General features: G+C 42.2%; 1 protein-coding gene and 1 long non-coding RNA gene across 5 annotated transcripts in view; one reads left to right on the top strand and one right to left on the bottom strand.

The window, feature by feature from the left end:
- COL4A2 (collagen type IV alpha 2 chain) overlaps positions 1-22,493 on the top strand; it is a 410,505-nt gene that overhangs the window by 326,472 nt on the left and 61,540 nt on the right. For all 4 annotated transcript variants that reach the window (XM_072992602.2, XM_072992648.2, XM_072992721.2 and 1 more), the window contains one exon: positions 3,464-3,580. In XM_072992602.2, the coding sequence (XP_072848703.2) occupies positions 3,464-3,580 (117 nt within the window). The remainder of the gene's footprint in view (positions 1-3,463; positions 3,581-22,493) is intronic.
- LOC144583758 (uncharacterized) lies at positions 7,485-8,252 on the bottom strand. The gene is made up of 2 exons (XR_013537691.1): positions 8,115-8,252; positions 7,485-7,713 (listed from the first exon to the last, which is right to left on the bottom strand). It is a non-coding gene; the product is annotated as an uncharacterized LOC144583758 (long non-coding RNA).

The following is a 22,493-nucleotide window of genomic DNA, read 5'->3' as shown; positions in this document are numbered from 1 at the left end:
GATATTATTTTGTCTATCTAAAGCGTTTGGAACAATTCCCAAGAGGTGACCTTGGACTTTCTGTGGTGGTTTAAGGCTGAAGCACTGCTTATCGCCTCATGAACTTCTCTTTGTATTTGGCTGGAATTAACCCTAAAGTGGACTTTCTAAAAACTGTTCCTTGGGTCGAATTTGGTTCAACTCTACATAGCTAAAGCGGAACTCCTGAAATGATTCTGGAAATTTGGAACATTTGTTTATAAGTATCTAGGCAGCAGAAACAGAATGGCACAAAGAGAATTTTGGAATGAAGTCAAATTTATGCTCCAACAAATTTTATCGGCTGTGACATCTCATTATGAAGAGGTCAAAGTATCCAACCATCAGAAAGACTATAGTCCACAAGCAACTGGAAACAACGAGGAAGGAAATGGGAGCATCACAGAGGATGTATGCCAAATCAAGCAGCAGCATGAGAAAGTTAATCTAAGAGAAATATCAGTCTTGGACCAGAGGACAGTACTAGAGGAAGACAAAGGGGAAAAAACAGCAAAATTAACCAAAAAAAGTCTGGAAGACTCATCGAAGATAGACCAAGTACAAAAGGAGTCAGTGGACATAAATCAGATCTACAAAATGGTTTTAGAGGACATGAAAGATGACAGCATGTTTAGAGATATAGCAGGGAATGGGAAAGGAGGAACCAGAGAGGGAATTACCTAGAAAGATGAAAAAAGGGAAAACAAGGAAGGGCCCCTTAATATTGGAAACATGTTTATATTTATCATTTGGATCTGTAAAATGGTATATTCTATATATCAAAAGGAGAACTAAATTGGAATAAGGGAGCCTGAATTAGGGTAATGATGTAATATGGTGATTTCTTATTTTAGGCAAACTAAACTAGATACAAAGCTGGGTCATGGATCTGGAACTACTTTCAATAAGAATGTTATTAGAAGATCTTGAGAATTCTATATAATATGAGAGCAATATTATGATAGTAGCTATACTATATACTAAAATCTGTATATGAATGGTTTGAAAGATGGTCGGAATTTTGGGGGATAATCCAGAAGACACTGAGATGTAAAAAACAAATAACTGTAAGCAAGTATGTAACACGATGTCTGATAAGCACAAACAATGTAGATAGATTGGAAAATTAATAAAAAAAGTTTAAAACAAAAAAGAATAAAACCAAAATTAAATGATAAGATAAAAGCAGGAGGGTAATCAAATGGTGAAAAAGCAAAAAGTTGATTTGTATTTGTAATATGAATTAATTGGCTGATGGTATATTTTATGTTCTCCTATCCCCCAAAACCTTTTGCCCTTTTCCCTATTCCCCCCTTTAATTTCTGTACTTTCCATCCCTGTTCTTAAATAAATACTTAGAAATGAAAAAAAAGAGATACTGATAGTGAGACACCAAAGAGAGAGAAATTGTGGTCTTTCCAAACAGATTTGGATGCAGAAGGCCTTACAAAAGAAATAGTCCCAGAAGGGACCTACTAGACAAAAATAAATGGGAAAATATTCATTTATTTAAAATATTTGTGTCACGACCCAGCCTCCTGTTAGGGAGCGCTTGATCGGCAGACAGAGAGCAATTGGTAGCCTGAGTACCCCTAAGCAGCTGGGTAGAGTCCTGGTGACCACAGCCAGGGTGTACAACAGACCCTTCTCACAAGTCTGTCCTAAAAAGATACTTGCTTGCACTTACTTAAATTCAAAAAGAAGATACACATGAGCGTTGTAGTCCTAAAATATACTAAAACTCAATAAAGTAGGACTCTGTAGCAATCTGTGCCCTTGCCTTTTGATCTTTTTTATTGGAAAAAAATAGATTTACAGAATAAATTCAGTTTGATGCATAAGCACAGCAATAATGCATTTCCAAGGCTTATTACAACTACAGTGGTGACTCACAAGCTGAATGCCTCGTGGGACGAAAAACTCACAAGACGAATGGTTTTGGCAATGGGGTTGATGACTTGCAAGACGAATGTTCCTATGGCCATGCTTCGCAAGACGAATGTTTTCCGTTTTTTGCTCCTGCCTCATGTTTGCTGATTTTAAATGTTTTTCTATGATGTTTAAAAAGTTAAAAAATTTTGATTGACATTTTTTAAATCATTTGCACAATATGTATGGCTTTTAAGAGCACTTAATAAATCCTTTGTAAACCAAATTTGACTTTGTTCTGACTTTTTTTGCCCATAGGAATGCATTAATTAGCTTTCAATGCATTCCTATGAAAAACCATGTTTTGCAAGACAACATTAACCGTGGAACGGATTAAATTCGTTTTGCGAGGCACCACTGTACAATTAAGGCAACTAATTCCCTTTTGATTACAAAATTCTAAAAATCTCCAAAAAGCTTTCCTTATGGGAGATAAAAGGCACAAAGTCTCCCCCTTTCAATTCCTTTAACTCTCTACATCCCCCAAGTCTTTTTCCTAGCACAGGGCATAAGGAAAAAAGACCTAGAAAAATCTTTGGTTCCAACAGAGGAAAAAGAAGGAACACTGCACATGGCAAAAGTTCATTTTTCTATCTTCTAAACTCCTCTTGTCTTCTTCGCCTTCCACTATGTCATCCAATCAGGACGCAAGGTGGTAGAAGTAACCCCTCCTTCTCTTCTTGTGAGAAAGCAGTTGTTGTTTGCCACCTACTTTCTTCTCCGCCATAAGTGTCTGGTCTTCTTATATTGTCTTGGCTGTACTGGCTAAAAGAAAAACGTTCCCACAGCCCTCCTGGACAACATTCTCAGCATTCAAAATAATTCTTACACAAAACCAATCTGGATACATTTTACATTTCTCCACAACTACACAACTCATCTCCATACATGCTTTAACCCACATATTCACAATCACAACAATTTGTACCCTGTATTTCTCCTCAGAGGACCCAAGACAGCTTACTGTAGTAAAACAAACAACATTGAAAGCTTTTTTTAAAAAAAGTTATTTTTAACATAGAAAGAAGGGTTGTAGGTTAGTGTTTTGCCTGGAATTTTCTATATTGGTGTTATTGTTCTGTAGAGTACTGGATGCTAAAGTCTTTCTGACTTGATGGATACAAATGCTTTTGTGATATTGTTCCAGCAGTGGATCTGACAGTACCTTTTGGATGGTGCCTCCCTTTTCTCTGAGTTTCAATGCATAAAAGTGATGTGTGTGTTGGTTAGACAGGAATGGGGATGATGCAAAAAATCATGCATTTTGGATGGTTCAGAAGTAGACTGCAGGAGATCCTCCTCCTGTTCATCCTAACTGAAGAAAGCCAATGCACAGGTGCATTCTATTTTTTTCACTGTAAATCAGTCTCACATTAAATCACCTTACAGAGCAAAAGTACACTTTTGAAACAAGGTGTGAGAGAAAGAATCTAAATGACAGAAAAAAAAACATGCTTCCAGTCAAGATATTGGTGCATTCATCATCATTTCATAATTCCTTATTTTTTATTGGCAGGACAACAAGGTTCTGCTGGTGATCGTGGATCTGATGGAAAGCCAGGCCCCTCTGGAGTTTCCAATATAACTGGAATACCTGGTGACATGGGATCACCAGGTTTGGATGGAGTACCAGGTAACACAACACTGCAACTTCTTGGGGGCTTTCAGTTGTGGTATCAGTATTCCTGCTCTTAAATTGGTGGGGAAGAATTTTTGATGAATGAAACTGAGATGAATGAAGGTGTTAACAATTGGCTGTTTTTATTTTGGGGTGTTGTAATTTTTTAAAATGTAACATACTCAAAATCTCCTTCTGATAAGTAAAACCAGGAAATTGTTACAAAGGCAAGGAGGTCCCCCTTCCAAAAAATCCTTAGAATGACTGAAATCCAGTACTAAATCATAGCTGGAGTAGGCCCATTGAATCAGTGGTGATCTGGAGAGTTATCACCTCTATAAGTTCCACTGCCTATTTGCGACTTCTGGGTTTTAGCCAGTGTTTTGATCTGAAATTCTAGTTTGATTAACATATAACATGAGAACTGTTGGGATGTTCTCTGTGAAATAATTTATATTCTGTGGTTAGAGGTCAAGAAAGGATCTGAAAGTGCAAGCTCATGTGTGCCCTAATTAAGCACTGTAATTCTGAATTAGTCTGTAGTCTGACAAGATAATGGAAACCTGGAAACTTATCTGGAAGCACTTATAGCAAAATCCATATAGCTATTTATTTTGAAGTAAGTCTGTGTGCAGTTAGTATGCTTTCAGACAGAGATGGACATGAGCCACATTTTCATGTCCCCTCCAGTGACTATACACTCAGACAAGGAGACAAGTCAGGGATGCCCACGATACTGCTGGTGAGTGGGCAATTGTTTGAAGGAGGTAGGGGAGTGAAGCATGTGGTGCCTGTGTAACATCTGTGCGGGTGCCATGTCATATTGGACCAAACCACCGGAACATGGTTCTTCCCTTCTCTACATTCAGATAAAGGCATATAAGATTCCCGTTACAATCATGGTTCTGCATTTCCACTATATTTTGATAGATGAATGCAGCTTTCTGTCCTATCAGACTCCCCTGACTCCTTGCCCCGAAGTATTATTCCCAATAAAAAAGGGGAATTCCCATTCCTGGTAGCCTTCAGAAGCAGCAATTAATCTTGTAAAAGACTGAAGCCTCCCTTACCCCAAGCGGTCAACATTAAAAAAATAGATTTTTTTAAAAAACTGGAAAATTCTTCAGCGTGGCCTTTGTGAATGCACACATATGCCTGCACATCAGTGCCTGCGCTGGAACTTCGGAACCTTCTAGAACTTTTCTGAAAAAGATACATAGTTTAGATTACCCTTTGCACGCATGCTCCATTCCCCCTAGCCTTCAGTTCCTATTTTTCCACCACAGTGCTAGGAACGTTTCAGATAGAGCTCTTCACATTTTGATATTTTGGCTTGATTTTTGGACTGTTCCATCGACTAAGAATATTCTCTGTTGCCCCTTGACTTCGGACTGTATCGACCATTCTTTCGTTTGCAGACTTTGGCTCTGTTTTCAGCTTTCCCATGCTTTTGTGGATTGCTTGATTGCCTGGCTGATTGGCGCTGTGGGGTGCGCCATTATCTACTTAATCTTAATTGCCTCAGGACGTTTTCTATTATTGCTGTGAGTACTGAGGCTCCTACATCCTGACTTTGACTGTTTATGTCCCCGTCAGGCCCTTTTAGCAAGTGTAGTGTGTGCTCCAGGAAACTGCCCTTTTATGACAAGCATAATCTCTGTTTATTCTGCTTGGGAGACGTTCATAACACCTCCACTTGCAGACATTGTAAGAAGTTTACCAGGACAGCTTTAAAGGCTCGTCAGCAAAGGCTGAAGTTTTATCTGTGGGACAAAACCTTGTCTGCTTCCCACCCATCTGAGATGGAAACATCTTCCAATCCATCTGTGACTCCTTCCTCTGAGGCTAATGTGTCTACTCCGTCTACCTCTGCTTCTAAGCCGGCTAAAACTCCCAAGAAGACCGCTTCGAGTTCTTCTAAAAAACCGCCCACTACACCCAAAGTGACTGTCTCTAAGGACACTCCAAAGCCTAAAAAGCCGGCTGGCCAGTCTAAAAAGACCAAGGCTAGGGATATTACTTCTATCCCACCAGTGACACCCTCGCTGCCTTCCCCTGTACTGGAAGATTCCTCGAGGGATCAGGAATCTCTGTCTGAGGCGGCTGCGTCTTTGCCTCCTCACCAACATTCGGATGTCCAAGCTGAGCCTCCATGTTCTCTTACTCCTGATAGAATTGAAGAGGCTGTGCCATCCAGCCCTCATTCTGCCCATTTCAGCCCTGCTAATGCCAGGCGGGCGTCAGAGGCTTCAATGTCACCTTCTTCGTCTCCAAGGCGCGAATATCTTGTCAGAATATAGAAATTTTATAGGCCTGAACATGTATAAGTGTATCATTAACGAGCTGCCATTGTGCACAGATGTGAGAATGCTGAATCACTCTGGAGATGATGCAATGTCTTGAAACAAGAAGAAGACCAGGTGCAAAAGGATGAAGTCATCTGTATTCTGATTGGACAAAATATGCCATGTACATGTATATAAGTGGACTGTGTCTTTGTATCTTTCTCTTCCTCCACCACTACTTGCTGCCATGCATGCTGTCCGACTGTATAAAGAGTTCCTGCCGTGCTGTTGAGATGCCTGCCTGTATATAACTGTAAATACTTGTAAATACAACCATCTTGCAACAAAGAAGAACTTGTAAGTGTCTTCAATAACTCTGCATATTTCTACTGTCGCCAAAACCCTAACATATCTGCCTCGCAAGAGGTCTTCGAAAAGAGACCATTCTTCCTCTGCTCGACGTAGAAGTCCTGACGAGGGTTCTCAACATTGGAGGAAGCATAGAAGGCACCACTCCAGCCATTCCCATTCAACTAGACACCAATCTAAATATCGACGTCGACACTTCGACACCGGCAGCACTAGTTCTTCCTCTTCGACCCCGGAGAGGCACCATAGACGTAGAAAGAGGCGCTATTCTTTCTCTCCATCTACTTCCACCTCTTCATCAACCTCTCCACTTCGACGTCGACATTCTCATGACATCGAACCGGCGAAACTACCAAAGAAGACACCAGCTAAGCCTGCTTTGATGTCAACATCAGTGTCCAAGGACGTCCAGCGGGTCACTCATTGTCCCCAGGAGCATACTAATTTTCAAATGGTACCATCTGAAGAAGAGGATGTCATTGTTGATTCTGACCAAGGAAACGAACTTTTCTCTCCTCAACAGGAACAATCACTTATAGAAGCTGACTCCTTTGAGTCAGACACTGGGGACCCCCACCCTTCCTCACCATCAGAGGATTTTTCCTCATACATGCAGATGGTGGCCAGGATGGCCAAATCTTTGAAGATTTGGCTCCACCTCCTCCATCTGAGGACTTGATTTTTGGGGATATAGGTCAGGAGAGATCACAACCCCTTAGCCTAACTTTGATCTTGAAGTTGATAGACCTGATCAAGGCAGCTTGGGCTGACCCATCCACTCCGGCTTCCATTCCTCGGAGAACAGAAAATCTATATCGAGTGCATGGCGACGATACTACATTTTTGTCGAAACATCCAGCACCAAACTCTGTTATCATTCTTGCCAATTCCTCCAAAGCTTCTGGACGTCAGTATGTCACTCCTACCAATAGGGAGGGCAGAAAAATGGAGGTTTTGGGGAGGAAAATATATAATTTCCAGGCCTTTTTGCTGCGAGTTTGTAATTACCAAGCAGCAATGGGCGCATACTAGAAACAGATTTGGAACAAGGTGCTCCCTGTTCTGCAAGTTACCCCTGAAGACATCAGACAGGATTGCCTTAATGCTTATGCTGAGGCTATGACACTCTCAAAACATCAACGATTGGCAGCGAGACATGCTACTCACGCTGCCACCAAGACTTTGCTATAGCTATCTGCCGCCATGCCTGGCTAAGAGCCTCAGGCATTATTGAGGATGTAAAGAAACAGATTGAGGAACAAGCCTTTGATGCTAAAGGTTTATTTAATGAGAAAACTGACGAATCTTTGAAACTCTACATGAAAGTAAAAAGACAGCAAAATCATACACAATTCATCAACAACCCAGGTTTCAGAAATCACAGTGGCAGAAGCATCTTCCACAACAGCAATTCCAGCATCAGTCTTCTCAGGAATACAAGAATTTCAGAAGCTCCCAAGGGAGATCTTCCCAGGCATCTTCTGCTGCTTCATCCTACAAACAGCAAGCATCAAACAAGTATCAGTTTTACCGGCCTTCTAGCAAAAAGGCCAAACAGTACCTTTGACTTTCCCAATCTACTGCAGGATCATCCCACACGACTTGCTCCATTTTACCACAATTGGCAAAAGATCACAAAGGGCAATTGGGTTCTAAATATCATCAAATTCAGCTACAGACTAGAGTTGATGGAGCTTCCTCCTCTAGGTTATCTAAAGGTGACAACATCCAACCCTGCTCTAGAGGAGGAAGTTCTCGCTGTGCTCCAAAAAGAAGCAATACAGCAGGTCCTGCATCGAGACATCACCAGAGGGTTCTACTCTCGGTACTTCACAGTGCCCAAGAAGGACGGAGGACTCAGACCAATTCTGGACCTAAGGGACCTGAACATTTACCTTCATCCACGTCGATTCTGGATGGTCACACTGGAGTCCATCGTCCACCTGCTGAAAAAAGGAGATTGGTTTACAGTCATAGACCTCAAAGATGCGTACTTCCACATAACAATTCATCACCATCACAGGAAGTATCTGCGCTTTGTGATCAACAACAAAATCTTCCAATATGCGGCCTTACCATTCGGCTTAGCAACGGCTTCACGCACGTTTACAAAGTGCATGGCACCGGTGGCAGCCTTTCTACATCTACAAGGAGTGAAAGTGTTCCCCTATATAGACGACTGGCTAATTGTGTCTCCATCCAGGGAAAGGGCCATCCAAGACTTGAGGTACACTCTAAGCATCCTTCAAAATCTGGGCCTCACAGTGAATTACGAGAAATTGTCTGGTTCGCACCGCGAAAATATGCAGAGTTAATTGATTGAAGACACAGACACCTTCTTCTATAACAAGACACGTGTATTATACAAAATATACAAATATGCAGACCGGCAGCACTTCGGCGTAGCAGGCAATCATCAGACAAACTGGCATAGAGGATAGCAGCAAGTGATAGAAGAGGAGAATACATTATGTACACACTGTTCTCTTATATACATTTACAGAGCTTCTTATATCCAATCACTGGACACATTACATCATCTTCTCCACCTGGGTGTCATCTTTTCTTCAGACATTGCATCATCCTCTTCTCTGTCACAGTGACTCAGCGGTCACACATCTGTTCATTATGGAAGCTGATTAATATCATATTTAATCCAGGTTCAGGCCTACAAAAATTACAATATCCTGACACCCCTCCTAATTTTTTATGCCTGAACAAAACACATTCCCAACTCTTTAATATGTTCTTCATGTTTTTGAGCATTCAAAGGTTTAGTTAAAATATCTGCTATATTTTCTTCTGTCTGGCAATACCCCAATTCAATCAATTTTTCTTTTATCGCTTCTCTTACATTATGGTATTTAATATCCACATGCTTACTTCTGTTTTTTACTCTTTCTGTTACAGCCATATGTATGCATGTGGTGTTATCCTCCATAACTTTTATTGCGCCATTTGTTTCAATTTTTAAATCTTTTACTAACTGTTTGTACCGGGTCAATTCTGAACATAACTCTGACAGGGTGGCAAACTCTGCTTCTGCAGTTGAAGTGGCAACAGAATTCTGTTTTCTGGACTTCCATCCAACTAGATTATTTCCTAGCATTATTACAAATCCAGACATTGATTTCCTATCTGTTTCATCATTGGCCCAATCACTATCGACAAAAGCAGATAGTCTTAATTCTTCTGATGGTTTTAACACCAAATGGTAATTGCACGTTCCTTTTAGATATCTAAAAATTCTTTTTACCCCTTACCAGTGTTTTACACTTGGTCTTGCCACATGTCTACTTAGGATATTTACAGAAGCTGCTATGTCTGGATGTGTCCAGTTTGCTAAATACATTAGACTTCCAATTGCAGAATGATATAATTCCTAATTTTCAAAATCTTTACTGTTTTCATCATTCTTCTGAAAGTCTACTGTCATGGGAGTACTTACACTTTTAGTAATGAAACAGATGTCATCCACATAAGCTAACAATACGTTCAAGTCTTTTCCATTTTCCTTAATATAAAGACAAGGATCCGCCAGACTATTATTATATCCCATTTTTACCAGTACCTTATGTAGGCAAACATTCCAATTTCTAGCTGATTTTTTTAGTCTGTAAATGGCTTTGTTTAATCTATAAACCAACTTTTGTACCTTCAAAGCCTGGTGCCTTAGCCATGTATAATTTTTCTTTCAGATCTGCATTCAAATATGCAGTTGTAATGTCATAATGATAGATTAAATAGTCCTTTGTAACTGCTAAGGCTAACGCCATTCTTACTGTTTCAGATCTCACCGTGGGGGAAAAAATTTCATCATAATGCACATTTTTCTTTTGAGTAAAGCCTTGTGCCACTAATCTTGCCTTATATCTGTAATTTCCATCATTTTGTAGTTTCCTTTTAAACACCCACTTGCTAGCGATAACTTTGTGTTCTGCAGGTAGCTTAGTTTCTGTAAATACTCTGTGCTCTTCCATGGATCTCATCTCTTCATCCATGGCATCTTGCCACTTTCTTCTCTCAAATTCAGGAAGTTCCATCACTTCCTTATAATTTCTAGGTTCTATGTACACATGACAAACCCTTACTTCACCTACTCCAAATCTTTTGGGTGGTACACCTTTGTTTGCCCTTTCAGACCTCCTAGGACCCTGTGTTTCTGGTTCTTTCTCTATTTCACTACCTTCTTCTTCTTCATTTACATCTTCATCTTCTTCAACCGTGGACCTCGTGTCTTCTTCATGTGTTTCTAACTTCCTATTCTGACTCCTCCTTGTGTCATTCATTGGGATAAAAACTTGTGAATTAGCGTGTACTTTATCCCAATTTTCACTTTCATTGAAACTTGCAGACCTGGATATCACAATATTTCTATTTTCATCAATAAATCTATATGCTTTAGAACCAGGTCATACCCTAAGAACCTCATCTTCTTAGTTTTGGCTCTGCCTTTCCTCCTTAACTGTTTTGGTATGTGTACCCATGCTGTACAACCAAATACTCTCAGGTGCTTTAATGAAGGTTCTTTTTTTAAAAGCATGTAATAAGGAGTCTGATCTATTGCAGATGACCAAAGTCTGTTCACCAAATAGTTAGAAGTTTTCAAAGACTCCGCCCAAAACCCATGATGCAATCCTGCATCTGCTAACAATGCATCCTTCATTTCTTGAAGTACCCCATTCCTCCTTTCTGCCACACCGTTTTGAAACGGAGAATATGGGCTTGTTTTTCTGTGGCTTATCCCTGCGTTTTCTAGCCACCTTTGAAATTCAGTGTTCATAAATTCTGAGCCCCTATCCATTTGTAATTGCACCATCTGGTGGCCAAAACATCTCTCAATGAATTTCACCCATTTCCTGAAAGTGTGAAACACTTCTGTTTTTGATTTTAAAGTGTAGCAAAATGAGAATCTACTGTAGTCATCAATTATTACCAATGCATATTTTGCCCCTCCTAATGAGGGTGGAAATGGTCCTATTAAATCTGCGTGTACAAGTTCAAATGGTCTACTTGTCTTTCTGACACTTAATTTTCCTTTTGGTGCCACATGGGTTTTAGCTTGTTTGCATATTTGGCAATCTAAGTAATTCTGGCAATCTTTTAAATGTATATCTCTGGCAGTGTTTTCCATTCTTTGTACAGTTTTGAAATTCACATGTCCCAGTCTCCTGTGTAACAAATGTATACAATTATTGTGCTGTGGTTCATTTTTGTTTACCATATGTGTATCTCTATGTGTTTTGATTTTTAATACATACAGACTGTCCTCTTGTTTCACTTTTGCTATTGCACTGTTCTTTTTCTTAATTATGCATTCACCTTTTTCAAATATTTCAGAAAAACCTTGTCTGTCTAAAGCTGACACGCTTAACAAATTACATTCTATACTGGGAACCAGTAACACGTTACTTATCTCTTATTTTAGACTGGGAATATAAATTCTTCCTTCAGCTGAAACATCTGCTTTTTCTCCATTCGCCAGAGTCACGCTTCTCAGCTCCGTGTCTCCTAGAAAAGAAAACATTTCTGGCTCGTTAGTCAAGTGATTTACAGCCCCACTATCTATTATCCAGGCAGCTGTGTTCACAACCTTGAACACTTTATCTCTTGTTCTCTTAACAAGAGAAATTCTCTTTCTGCTGCCTTCTCCGGAGCGTCTGTAAGTCACTGGTTCTCTGCTGTTTGAAAACGTCTCTCCTTTCATTCTGTTTTCAGTCTGTCCACAATTTTTCAAAAGATGATTCTTTGAACCACATCTGTAACATGATTTAACTGTCATGGCATGCCCACGCTGCTCTCTGTCAGTAGCTGGCGTTCTTCCTTTCATGCTGCCCACTGGATTCCGTCTCTAGCTCTCCCGATCAGCTTTCACGTGGCTTCTGTCAGCACTGTCGGACCTCTCATTCCAACGATCCTTTTCCTGCAAAAGTCTGCTTGTGATATATTCCAAGGTTAATTGCGTGTCAGGCAAACTTTCAAGACTTGTAATAAGCATGTCAAATTTATTGGGCAGACTGCTCAAAATCACTGACCATTGTTGGAACAGGGTGAGGGTGGGGGAGGGGGGAAAGGGTGGGAGGGAATTAGGCATAGTAAAATGGTTGACACTGAAAAGAAAATTAGAACGAAGTAGACAATCTGGCTTAGTAAAATTTGACTGTATACCACAACATATATAAAATCTATTAGACAAATACTTATAAAGAATATATTTGTAAAGATAGCATATAGAACGTATGACTATAATGTTAGATAATCTTCAAATAATGTGAATGGGTTGCTGTCACCAGTGAAAAGATATAATTAAGACTATTCAAAAATTAGGAGTAGATGTGTTGTTGTTACAGGAGACTCATCAAAATAAGAACAAGAAAGGGATAATTAAGCACCCAATGATAAGTGAAGAATATATAGCAAATGGAATGAATAAGGCTAGAGGGGTGGCAATAATCTTTATGAAGAACTCAAAATTTGAAGTGATTGATTATATGGGAGGCCCTGAAGACAGATATGTTATAGTAAAGGGAAAATTGGAAGACAAATTATTAACTATTGGTTCTTATTATGCCTCCAATATAGATCAAGCAAATTTTATGCAGAGCTTTATAAGAAAGGTGAAAGAATTTGCCTGGGGAGAAATTATCTTAGGCAGAGACACAAATTGTATTTTAAACAAAATCGATACAACATCAAAAAACAGAAAGCTATCAAATGATGGTAATAAAATTAAGAAACTAATACAGAGATCAGGTTTAATTGATGGCTGGAGGTATTTAAACCCTGAAGTGAGAGAATATGCATATTTTTCTAAAAGATATTGTACCTATTCAAGAATTGATCACTTCCTTATATCAGAGACTTTGGCCCCAAATCTAGACAAAATACATTGCTGATGGAAAAAATGACTAATAAAGTTAGATTACATAGAGGAGAAATAAGCCACAGTAAATTCACTGAAAATTGGAAACCATTATTAAAATATGCCAACAAAATAGACTTTGAGACATGTGGATTAAAAAGAAATTTAGATTGTTGGTCGATATTTCTTTAAATGGTGACGGGTAATGGTATTTATTTATTTATTTATTTATTTATTTATTTATTTATTTATTTATTTATTTATTTATTTATTTATATGCCGCCCACTCTACCCAGAGGTCTCTGGGCGGCTTATATGTGATTTGGAGAATTGAAGGGAATAACTTTGTATTTACTATTTGTAATATGGTCAATTATCTTTTTATTCTTTAGAAATTAAATTAATTAAAAAACATAACAGTAAAAAACATGAAAGAAAAAAACACAAAAAAATTTATATAGGAGCCACGCTGAACTCCATACAGGCAAGGCTATTTCTTCCCGCAGAGCACATTCAGAAACTAAAGGCAGCTGTTCAGAAGTTTCACCCACACTCACTGGTATCAGCTCACCATGCACAACACCTGTTAGGCCTCATGGCCTCGACAACAGCATCTCTCCCACACGCGAGGTTGAAGATGCGCTCTCTGCAGGCGTGGTTCCTCCATCACTTTGACACACTTTGTGACGACCCTCGGAAACAGATTCTGGTCACCCCAGAGTTGGCAAGGCAACTCAAATGGTGGAGTTTCCTACCACATCTCATGATGGGGCATCCTTTTCATCCACTAGAGCTATCTGTGCAAGTAACTACAGATGCAAGTCCCACAGGCCGGAGTGCACATTGCAGCAGACACAAAATACATGTACTCTGGTCTCAGAGGCACAAAGGACTCCACATCAACCACTTGGAGATGCTGGCAGTGATTCGGACCTGCAGAGCGTTCCTCCCACTGATACAGGGTCGTGGTGTTCAGGTTGTGACAGACAACACCACGACCATGTACTACATCAACAACCAGGGAGGGACGAGGTCAATGTCACTACTCTACCTGTCCGTGCACCTGTGGGAGTGGTGTTGCCTCCATCACATCTACCCAGTGGCGATCCACATCTCAACATCAGACAACCAGCTGGCAGACAAGTTGAGTCGCCTGAAGGGACAGTCCCACGAGTGGGAGCTGGACGACAGCATATTCCAGATGCTATGAGAAAGTGGAGTCAACCGTACATAGACGTGTTCGCTTCTCTCATGAACAAGAAGTGCGACAGGTATGCATCTCGAGCGGGCAGGGGTCCAGGCTCCCTCGGAGATGCTTTCATGATACCATGGCAAGAACAACTTTACCTGTTTCCACTTTAGTCAAGCTCAAGCAGGAACGAGCACAAACCATCATCAGAGCTCCCTGCTGGCCGCGTCAACCGTGGTTCTCTACTCTGAGAGACTTGGCAGTGGACATGCTGAAGCTTCCACTACTTCCACATCTTATGACACAGGATTCGGGGAGCATCTTGCATTCAGACCTGAAGTCCCTCCACCTGCCAGAGATCAGAGAGGTTTTAGAGAGGTCTAGGAAACCTTCTAATACTCTGTTGTACAAGTATAAGTGGAACAATTTCCTGACGTTTACTGCTTCTAGGAACCTCGAGGCATCACCAGTATCTCTAAAGACATTACTGATATACCTTCGACATCTCTTTGACTTGGGCCTTACCTTATCTACCCTTAAGGTGTACATATCAGCAATAGTTTCCTTTCAGCCCAGAGACTCAGAATCCTCTCGTCTCTTTTCAAACCCAACTTTGAAGGCGTTTTTGAAAGGACTGACTGGTCAATATTCGCCCTCCTACTAAACCCCCAGTACCTCAATGGTCCTTAACGTTGGTACTGCAGTCTCTCATGAAGCATCCCTTTGAACCAATGGCTTCATGTGATATCAAACTTTTATCATTTAAGACTCTTTTTCTGGTTGCTGTTACATCCGCTAGAAGAGCAAGTGAGCTAACAGCTTTGAGGTCTGATGCTCCTTACTTGCAATTCTACAAGGACAAAGTTATGTTGTTCCCGGATGTTTCGTTCTCACCCAAAATTGTTTTGGAGTTTCATCTTAATCAACCTCTTTCGTTACCTGCCTTGTTTCCTGATCCTTCATCTGACGTCGAAAAGATGCTCCTGTCCCTCGATGTCAGGAGAGCGCTGGCATACTATACTTCTAGGACAAAAGACTTTCGTAAATCTGAAAGACTTTTCCTGTGTTTTCATGGACTGCATAAGGCATCATCTTCCACCTTGTCCAGGTGGCTTGTCTCCACCATCACTCTTGCCTATGAACTTGCTGGTAGGACTGTGCCTGAAGGTCTTAGAGGACATTCTACAAGCTCCATGGCAACATCTACTGCCTTACTGCGTGGTGTGGACATTCCAAACATCTGCAAGGGAGCAACATGGTCCAGCGTGTCCACATTCATCACCCACTACAGACTGGACCTTTGGGCAAAGAAGGAGACAAGTTTTGGAAGGGCTGTCTTGACATATGTCCTACAGCGACGGCCCTGCTTCCGGTAAGGCGTTTAGCTCAGCCGAGGTTATCTGCCCAGGATGGCGACTGGGCGAGCAGAGGAGAAGGTGGCTGTGCCGAGGGTGGCAGGATGGCCCTGTTGGTATAGAGGTTGGTGGTCGGTTGGTTCTGTACGGGGCCTGTTCGAGCCCCAAATCCTTGGCTGGCTGCGTGTCTGGGTGTGAGTCTGGATCGATGCCCACCCCCAATCCAGTGGCTGTTAAAAAGAGGAAATCTAAACTCCATACCGAAGACACTGGCCACTCCGATACCATTGCTTTTCAGCCTCCAAGTCATTCGGGACTGCCGGTATCGCCAGGCTCAGGGCTCATCATCATCTGTCCAAACATGTTACAGTTTATGACCTACCACCTAAACGATACCACCACGGTCATCGGTATTGACACCATGGTATCGAACAGTTCGTCAGTCTTCATATGCAATATGCCTACTACTATCTGTCGGACTCATCCGCCTCTTCATCTCCTCGGTACCAGCCTACCTATTCCTATGGTGAACCCTCAGACTTTGAGAGTTTTCCTGTTCCGGTACCAAAGCCAAGTACCAAGAGCCATAAGCGACATATTATTATTATTATTTATTTAATTTATATCCCGCCTATCTAGTCAGCTCAGGACCACTCTAGGCGGCTAACAATACACAAGTGATAAAAATAAACATATATAAACAGCATAAATAAAACCTTACACAGATAGGAAAGTAATTAAGAAAGAAAGAAAGGGACAGCAAGGATTGTCTGGTGGGAAGGCCTGCCGAAACATCCATGTCTTCAGTTGGTTCTTAAAGATACCCAATGAGGGAGCTCCGCGGATCCCAGGAGGTAGATTATTCCAGAGGCGAGGAGCCACCACCGAGAAGGCCTGATTCCTTGTCTTCTCTTTCCGGGCCTCCCTCAGCATTAGGCTCCTCAGCCTCACCTCCTGGCTCGCACGAGTGACACGGGTAGATCTTGGTAGGAGTGGGCGTACCGCCAGATATCGAGGCCCTAAACCGTTTAGGGCTTTATACGTAAGCATTAGCACTTTGAAGTCGATGCGGAATCGGATGGGCAGCCAATGCAATGCGGCCAGAGTGGGTGAAATATGTTGGAATTTTCTCACTCCACTAAGTAATCTGGCCGCCGCATTCTGCACCACCTGTAGTTTCCGCAGCAGCCTCAAAGGAAGCCCCACGTAGAGCGCATTACATACAAGTTTTACCTCGGTCCCTCCGGTACGAAGAAGTCTAAGTCTTCTTCTCAACACTCCATACCAGCCGCCTGTTGGGACCGATCATCAGCCATACAGGCCACTACAACATACACGGGACCTCCACCTGATACGACAGGCTCTACAAAACCTCAAAAAAGGAAGCCAGACCCTCCCGCACAAGCAGTACAGGGAAAACTTGATACTAGACCTTCTAAACGTCAGCGAGTCAAATCTTCTCCCAATACCCTCACATCTTCCTCCTCTCAACAATCCGCTGACTCTGAGTCTTTGGATTCCTCGCCCCTTCAGGAGTCACCATCTAGTCTTGCCACTCCTGACTCAGATGTCACTGATGCTAATCCTCTTTCCCCATTGAGGATTTTGCATCATACTCCCAGTTGGTCCTCCCCATCGCCAAGGCCATGGACCTCGACATCCAACAACCTACCCAGTCCAAATCAGACAAAGTATGCGAAGATATCAATGAGATCAAACACCCCCCTCTTCACATGCAGCTCATTCCATCATTACTTAAACTTACCAAACAGTCCTGGACCAAGCCTTCTTCGATACTACAAATGTCCCAAAGAGTCAAGAATCTCTACAAAACCCATGGTACCAACACCAACTTTCTCTCCAAATATCCCCTACCTAATTCCGTGATTGTGGATGTGGCCCAGACTCATTCCAGAAACCATTTGAATGTCACCCTGAACAACAAGGAGGGTAGAAAATTAGATATTATTGGTCATAGAGTTTACTCTCTCGCTTCCTTTACCCTCCGGGTGGCTAACTACCTAGCCGCAATGGGAGCCTACTACAGGTTCCTTTGGAACAAGGGTCTTGGGGAAATACAAACCTAGGGGTCTTGCATTTCATCATGAGGCCATGGCTCTAGCCTGACAAGAGCAAATTACAGCTTGTCACATTATAGAATCAGCTTCCAAACATATGATAACAGCAGTAGCCTTGCGAAGACATGCTTGGCTGTATTCTGCAAACATTTCTGAAGACCCTAAAATGCGGACTGAAGACTTACCTTTTGATGATTCCGGTCTCTTTGACAACAATACAGATGACATCCTTGATAAACTGCAAAAGATGAGAAAAACGGCATGTTCCTATAATACTCAGCCATATTACAGACCTCAACACTATCAGTGATGCCGTCAGTATCCATTCCAACAATGTAAGTAATTTCTGGACAAACAATGCTGCTTACCTCAACCATCATCCTCATACCAACCTCAACAGCATAATCAACGACAACGCCCTCGTTAGTCATTCAGGTGCCCCGATAAGAAAACCAAACAGAGCCTTTGACTTTCCTGTTCCCCCCTCATTACCACCCATCTTGCCCCACATTTTCACTCATGGGCGCACATCACCACTGATTTGTAGGTGTTATCAGTCATTTCAACAGGCTATGCGATAGAATTCCTATCCATACCACCACCTCAGATTGTTCTCACTTCCCCCTCCACCACTCTCAAATCAGAGATCCACTCTCTACTTTCAAAGAAGGCCATTTCACTCGTCACACCAAGTTCCTCCAGCCCAGGCTTTTTCTCCTGATACTTCCTCGTTCCAAAATGAGACAATTCCCTACGTCCCAGTCTTGATCTTCGGGACCTCAGTTACTTCATCACCCAACGGTGCTTCCGCATGGTAACTCTGGAACTCATCCTTCCCTTGCTCCAACAGGGAGACTGGTTCTCGGTCATCGACCTGACCGATGCATACCTCAGACATGACCACCGCAAATTCCTCCGCTTCTCACACCACCTACGAGTTCAATGCTTTACCATTCGGCCTCTCCACAGCTTCCAGAGTATTTACGAAGTGCATGACTCTCGTAACAGCACATCTTCGCAGCCTTGGAATCTCGGTGTTCCCCTACATCGACGATTGGTTACTTGTAGCTCACTCATGAGCCCAGGCCCTCAAAGACGTTGCAATCATTGTCTCTTCTAGCAAACCTCAGCCTCAAGATCAATCACAAGTCAGTGCTAACTCCCTCTCAAAGGGTAGATTACATAGGCGTAGTTCTCAACTCTCACCACGCCAGAATTTTCCTGCCCAAGGGACGCGCAAACAAAATACACTCTCTTGTCGACCATTTGTTACTGCCCATCAAGTACAACAACTCCTTGGCCTTATGGTCTCCACCATATCCGTTATCCAACATGCCAGACTGAAAATGTGCTCATTACAGGCCTGGAACCTGTCTCTGTTCGACCCACTTCTCGACGCACCCACCATGAGCCTACAGGTTACTCACAAGCTTGCTTACCAATTGATTTGGTGGATCACACCCTCCAATCTCTTCCTCGGCCAACCCTTCACGCCTCTCCAACTGACAACACAGGTCACAACTGATGCCAGCTCCGTTGGTTGGGGTGCACACTGCAGAGATTTTCACATACATGCCACATGGTCCTCCCACGAAAAATCTCTGCACATCAACAACCTGGAACTACTGGCTATCTTCAAAGCATTCCATGCTTTTCTGTCAATCATTGCAGGCACCGCAGCCCAGGTCACCATGGATAATATGACAACACTTTATTATATCAACAAACAGGGAGGCACACATTCATTACCTCTCCTCTATCTTGCTGTCCAGTTCTGGGAGTGGTGCCTAGACCACTACATGTTTCCAATGGCGGTCCACATTGCCACACAAGACAATGCATGGGCTGACCATCTAAGCAGATGAACCTCTCAGATGCATGAGTGGTCTCAACCAGAATGTTTTTCTTCAACTTTCCAACAGATGGGGTCACCCCGACATAGACGTGTTCGCCATGGCAGTGAACATGAAATGCAACAGCTACTTCTTAATGGCAGGAATCAGCACAAGATCTTTGGGAGAGGGCCTCATGGTACTTTAGACCACCCACCTCCTCTACCTCTTTCCCCCAATACCACTCCTACTTCAAACCATCGTCAAATTGAGGCAATACTGGTCCAATGCAATCCTGATTGCTCCATATTGGCCGAGACAACCTTGGTTCACAATGCTGACGTCCATGACGCCCCAAACCATCCGTCTACCTTGACTCCCTCAATTCCTCACACAACTCCACGGAAAACCATACCATCCCGACCTACAGTCCCTACACTTGACAGCCTGGAGCACTGGTTCTTAACCTTGGGTTACTCAGGAGTTTTGGACTGCAACTCCCAGAAGCCTTCACCACCAGCTGTCCTGACTGGGGTTTCTGGGAGTTGCAATTCAAAAGGATCCAAGTAACAAAGGTTAAGAACCACTGGCCTGGAGGATCCTTCCTCCTTAAACATCTTCCTTTCTCTCTCCAGGAAACCTGCTATGAATCAGCTTTAGTCCTACAAGTGGTCGGCATTTCTAAAATTTGCTCAAAAGAATAATCTTCCCAGTGCCTCTACTACTATTCGAGCAGTATTGGTCTTCCTCTCCTATCTTTTTAACTTATCCTTATCCACGATTAAGGTCTACATGTCAGCTGTCGTAGCGCACCAACCACAAGACTCAGATGCTGTCTTATTATTTCGACATACTACCCTAGAGCAATTCCTTCGAGGGGTCGCTCACCTCAATCCTCCTAGACCTTCTCAATCCTCCTAGATTCCTTCTCAATCCTTCTAGATTCCTTCCAGTGGTCACTACCCACTGTCCTCATGCATCTGTCACTTCCTCCCTTTGAACCTCTTGCCACCTCGTCCAAACGTTTACTCTCCTTCAAAGTCTTTTTTTCTCGTGGCCATCACATCCGCTCACAGAGCATCGGAGCTCTCAGAACTCCACGTGGATCCCTTGTTCCTACAATTTCACCCAGATAAGGTCACCCTCTATCCAGATATCTCCTTTCTCCCCAAGGTCGCTATTGGATTTCCACGTCTGCCAACCAATTACCCTTCTTACCTTTTCCCCCAAACCATCAACAGGTGTTGAAAGATCACTCCACCTCTTGGATGTATGTTGCTTTTGTGATGAAGTGTTCTTCTAATTAGAGATGGGTTATGTAGTCATGTCTTAACCATAGAGGAATCCATTTTGAGTCTGACACAGGCTAAGTTCTGGAAAATTACTAGTAGTTATTTTCAGCTTTATTCGCTAACCTTATCGCTGCAGCTGGAGAGAAAAACACGGCAGAGTCAAAATATCTCTAACCTGAATGATAAACAATTCTTTGGTGTTGGTGGGAAAGTAGGGCGTACCCTATGCTAATTCTTTCCTTCGTGATTGGTTGAATATGTCAGGAAGGAGCAGGTTGGAGAAATTTACAAGTGGTTGGAAAAAGGAACTCTGAGAGAGAGAAGGAGGAAGAGAGTTTTGGGTATCTGAAAACATGGCGTTGAATTTCTTTGATCCAGACGAAGGAACCTGATTTAACAATATGGACTGCGTAAGAATATCGGTTGTTTACCTTAGTTTATAGTTTAGATTTTGTTTTGTTTAATAGTTAATTTTTATAGAAGGTGCTGAAACGTTATGCTGTTGCTTAGAAATAAAACTGTAGAGAAATGTTTTCTTTGTTCACTTAAATAAACTCATGTTGTTTAATAATTGGCCTTTCTAGTCCTTTGAACAGAACAGTTTCCCTAGAGATAATAAATTTGGCTTACGTTACCAAAATTGAGTCATTGAACAGTAAAGATACGGTATTGAGTGGTTTCTTTTTAGTAAATCGAAACAGCCTTAAATGCAGGTTTGCCAAGAGTTCATGTCCCGGAAACTGTGTTGACTCAAGCAGTTAACTTAAGTCGGGAGTGAAGGAAGCCTGGATTTTCCTGTTTCGTGGTTTTTGATCTCATTTATGGGACCAATAACTCACAACTTTTTATGTAAAGAGGACAGCTTCCTTTTGAAAGTCCAAGCACTTGTTTGTATCTCCTCACCCACCTCACAGAGGAGTACAAATATCCCCACAAACCACATCACGATGGATTGTGCAAACCATACACTTGACTTGCCAGTTTGCCCAGAAGCCTCTCTCGGCCAGTGTCAAGGCTCACTCCACCAGGGCTCTGGTCACCTCCACCGCTTTCCTGTGCGATGTTCTGATTCCAGATATCTGCAGGGCTGCCACTTGGTCAGCTCCATCAACCTTCACATCCCACTATCATCTGGATATGCATGCCAAGGTACATGCGGATTTTGGACATGCAGTTCTATCCTCAGAAGAACCAGAGTTACAAATAAGTAACCTCTCTTTCTCATGAGATGGCCAAAGTATTGAAGCCTCAGCTTCAGGATCTGTCCTTCCAGTGAGCACTCAGGGTTGACTTCCTTCAGAATTGATAAGTTTGATCTCCTTGCACTCCAGGGAACTCTCAACAGTCTCCTCAAGCACCACAATTCAAAAGCATCAATTATTCGGTATTCAGCTTTCTTTATGGTCCAGCTCTCACTTCCATGCATCACTGATGGAAAAAAAAACCATAGCTTTGACTATGCAGACATTTGTCAGCAAGGTGATGTCTCTCCTTTTTAAGATGCTGTCTAGATTTGTCATCACTTTCCTCTCAAGAAGCAGGCGTCTTTTAATTTTGTGGCTGCTGTCTCCATCTGCAGTGATCATGGAGACCAAGAAAGTAAAATCTGTGACTGCTTCCATATCTTCCCCTGCAATTTGCCAGGAGGGATGAGACCAGTGGCTGT

The sequence above is a fragment of the Pogona vitticeps genome, chromosome 1, assembly GCF_051106095.1.
Source record: "Pogona vitticeps strain Pit_001003342236 chromosome 1, PviZW2.1, whole genome shotgun sequence".
In the NCBI taxonomy this organism is placed as follows: domain Eukaryota; kingdom Metazoa; phylum Chordata; class Lepidosauria; order Squamata; family Agamidae; genus Pogona; species Pogona vitticeps.
This window is presented reverse-complemented; position numbering and strand designations above follow the sequence as displayed.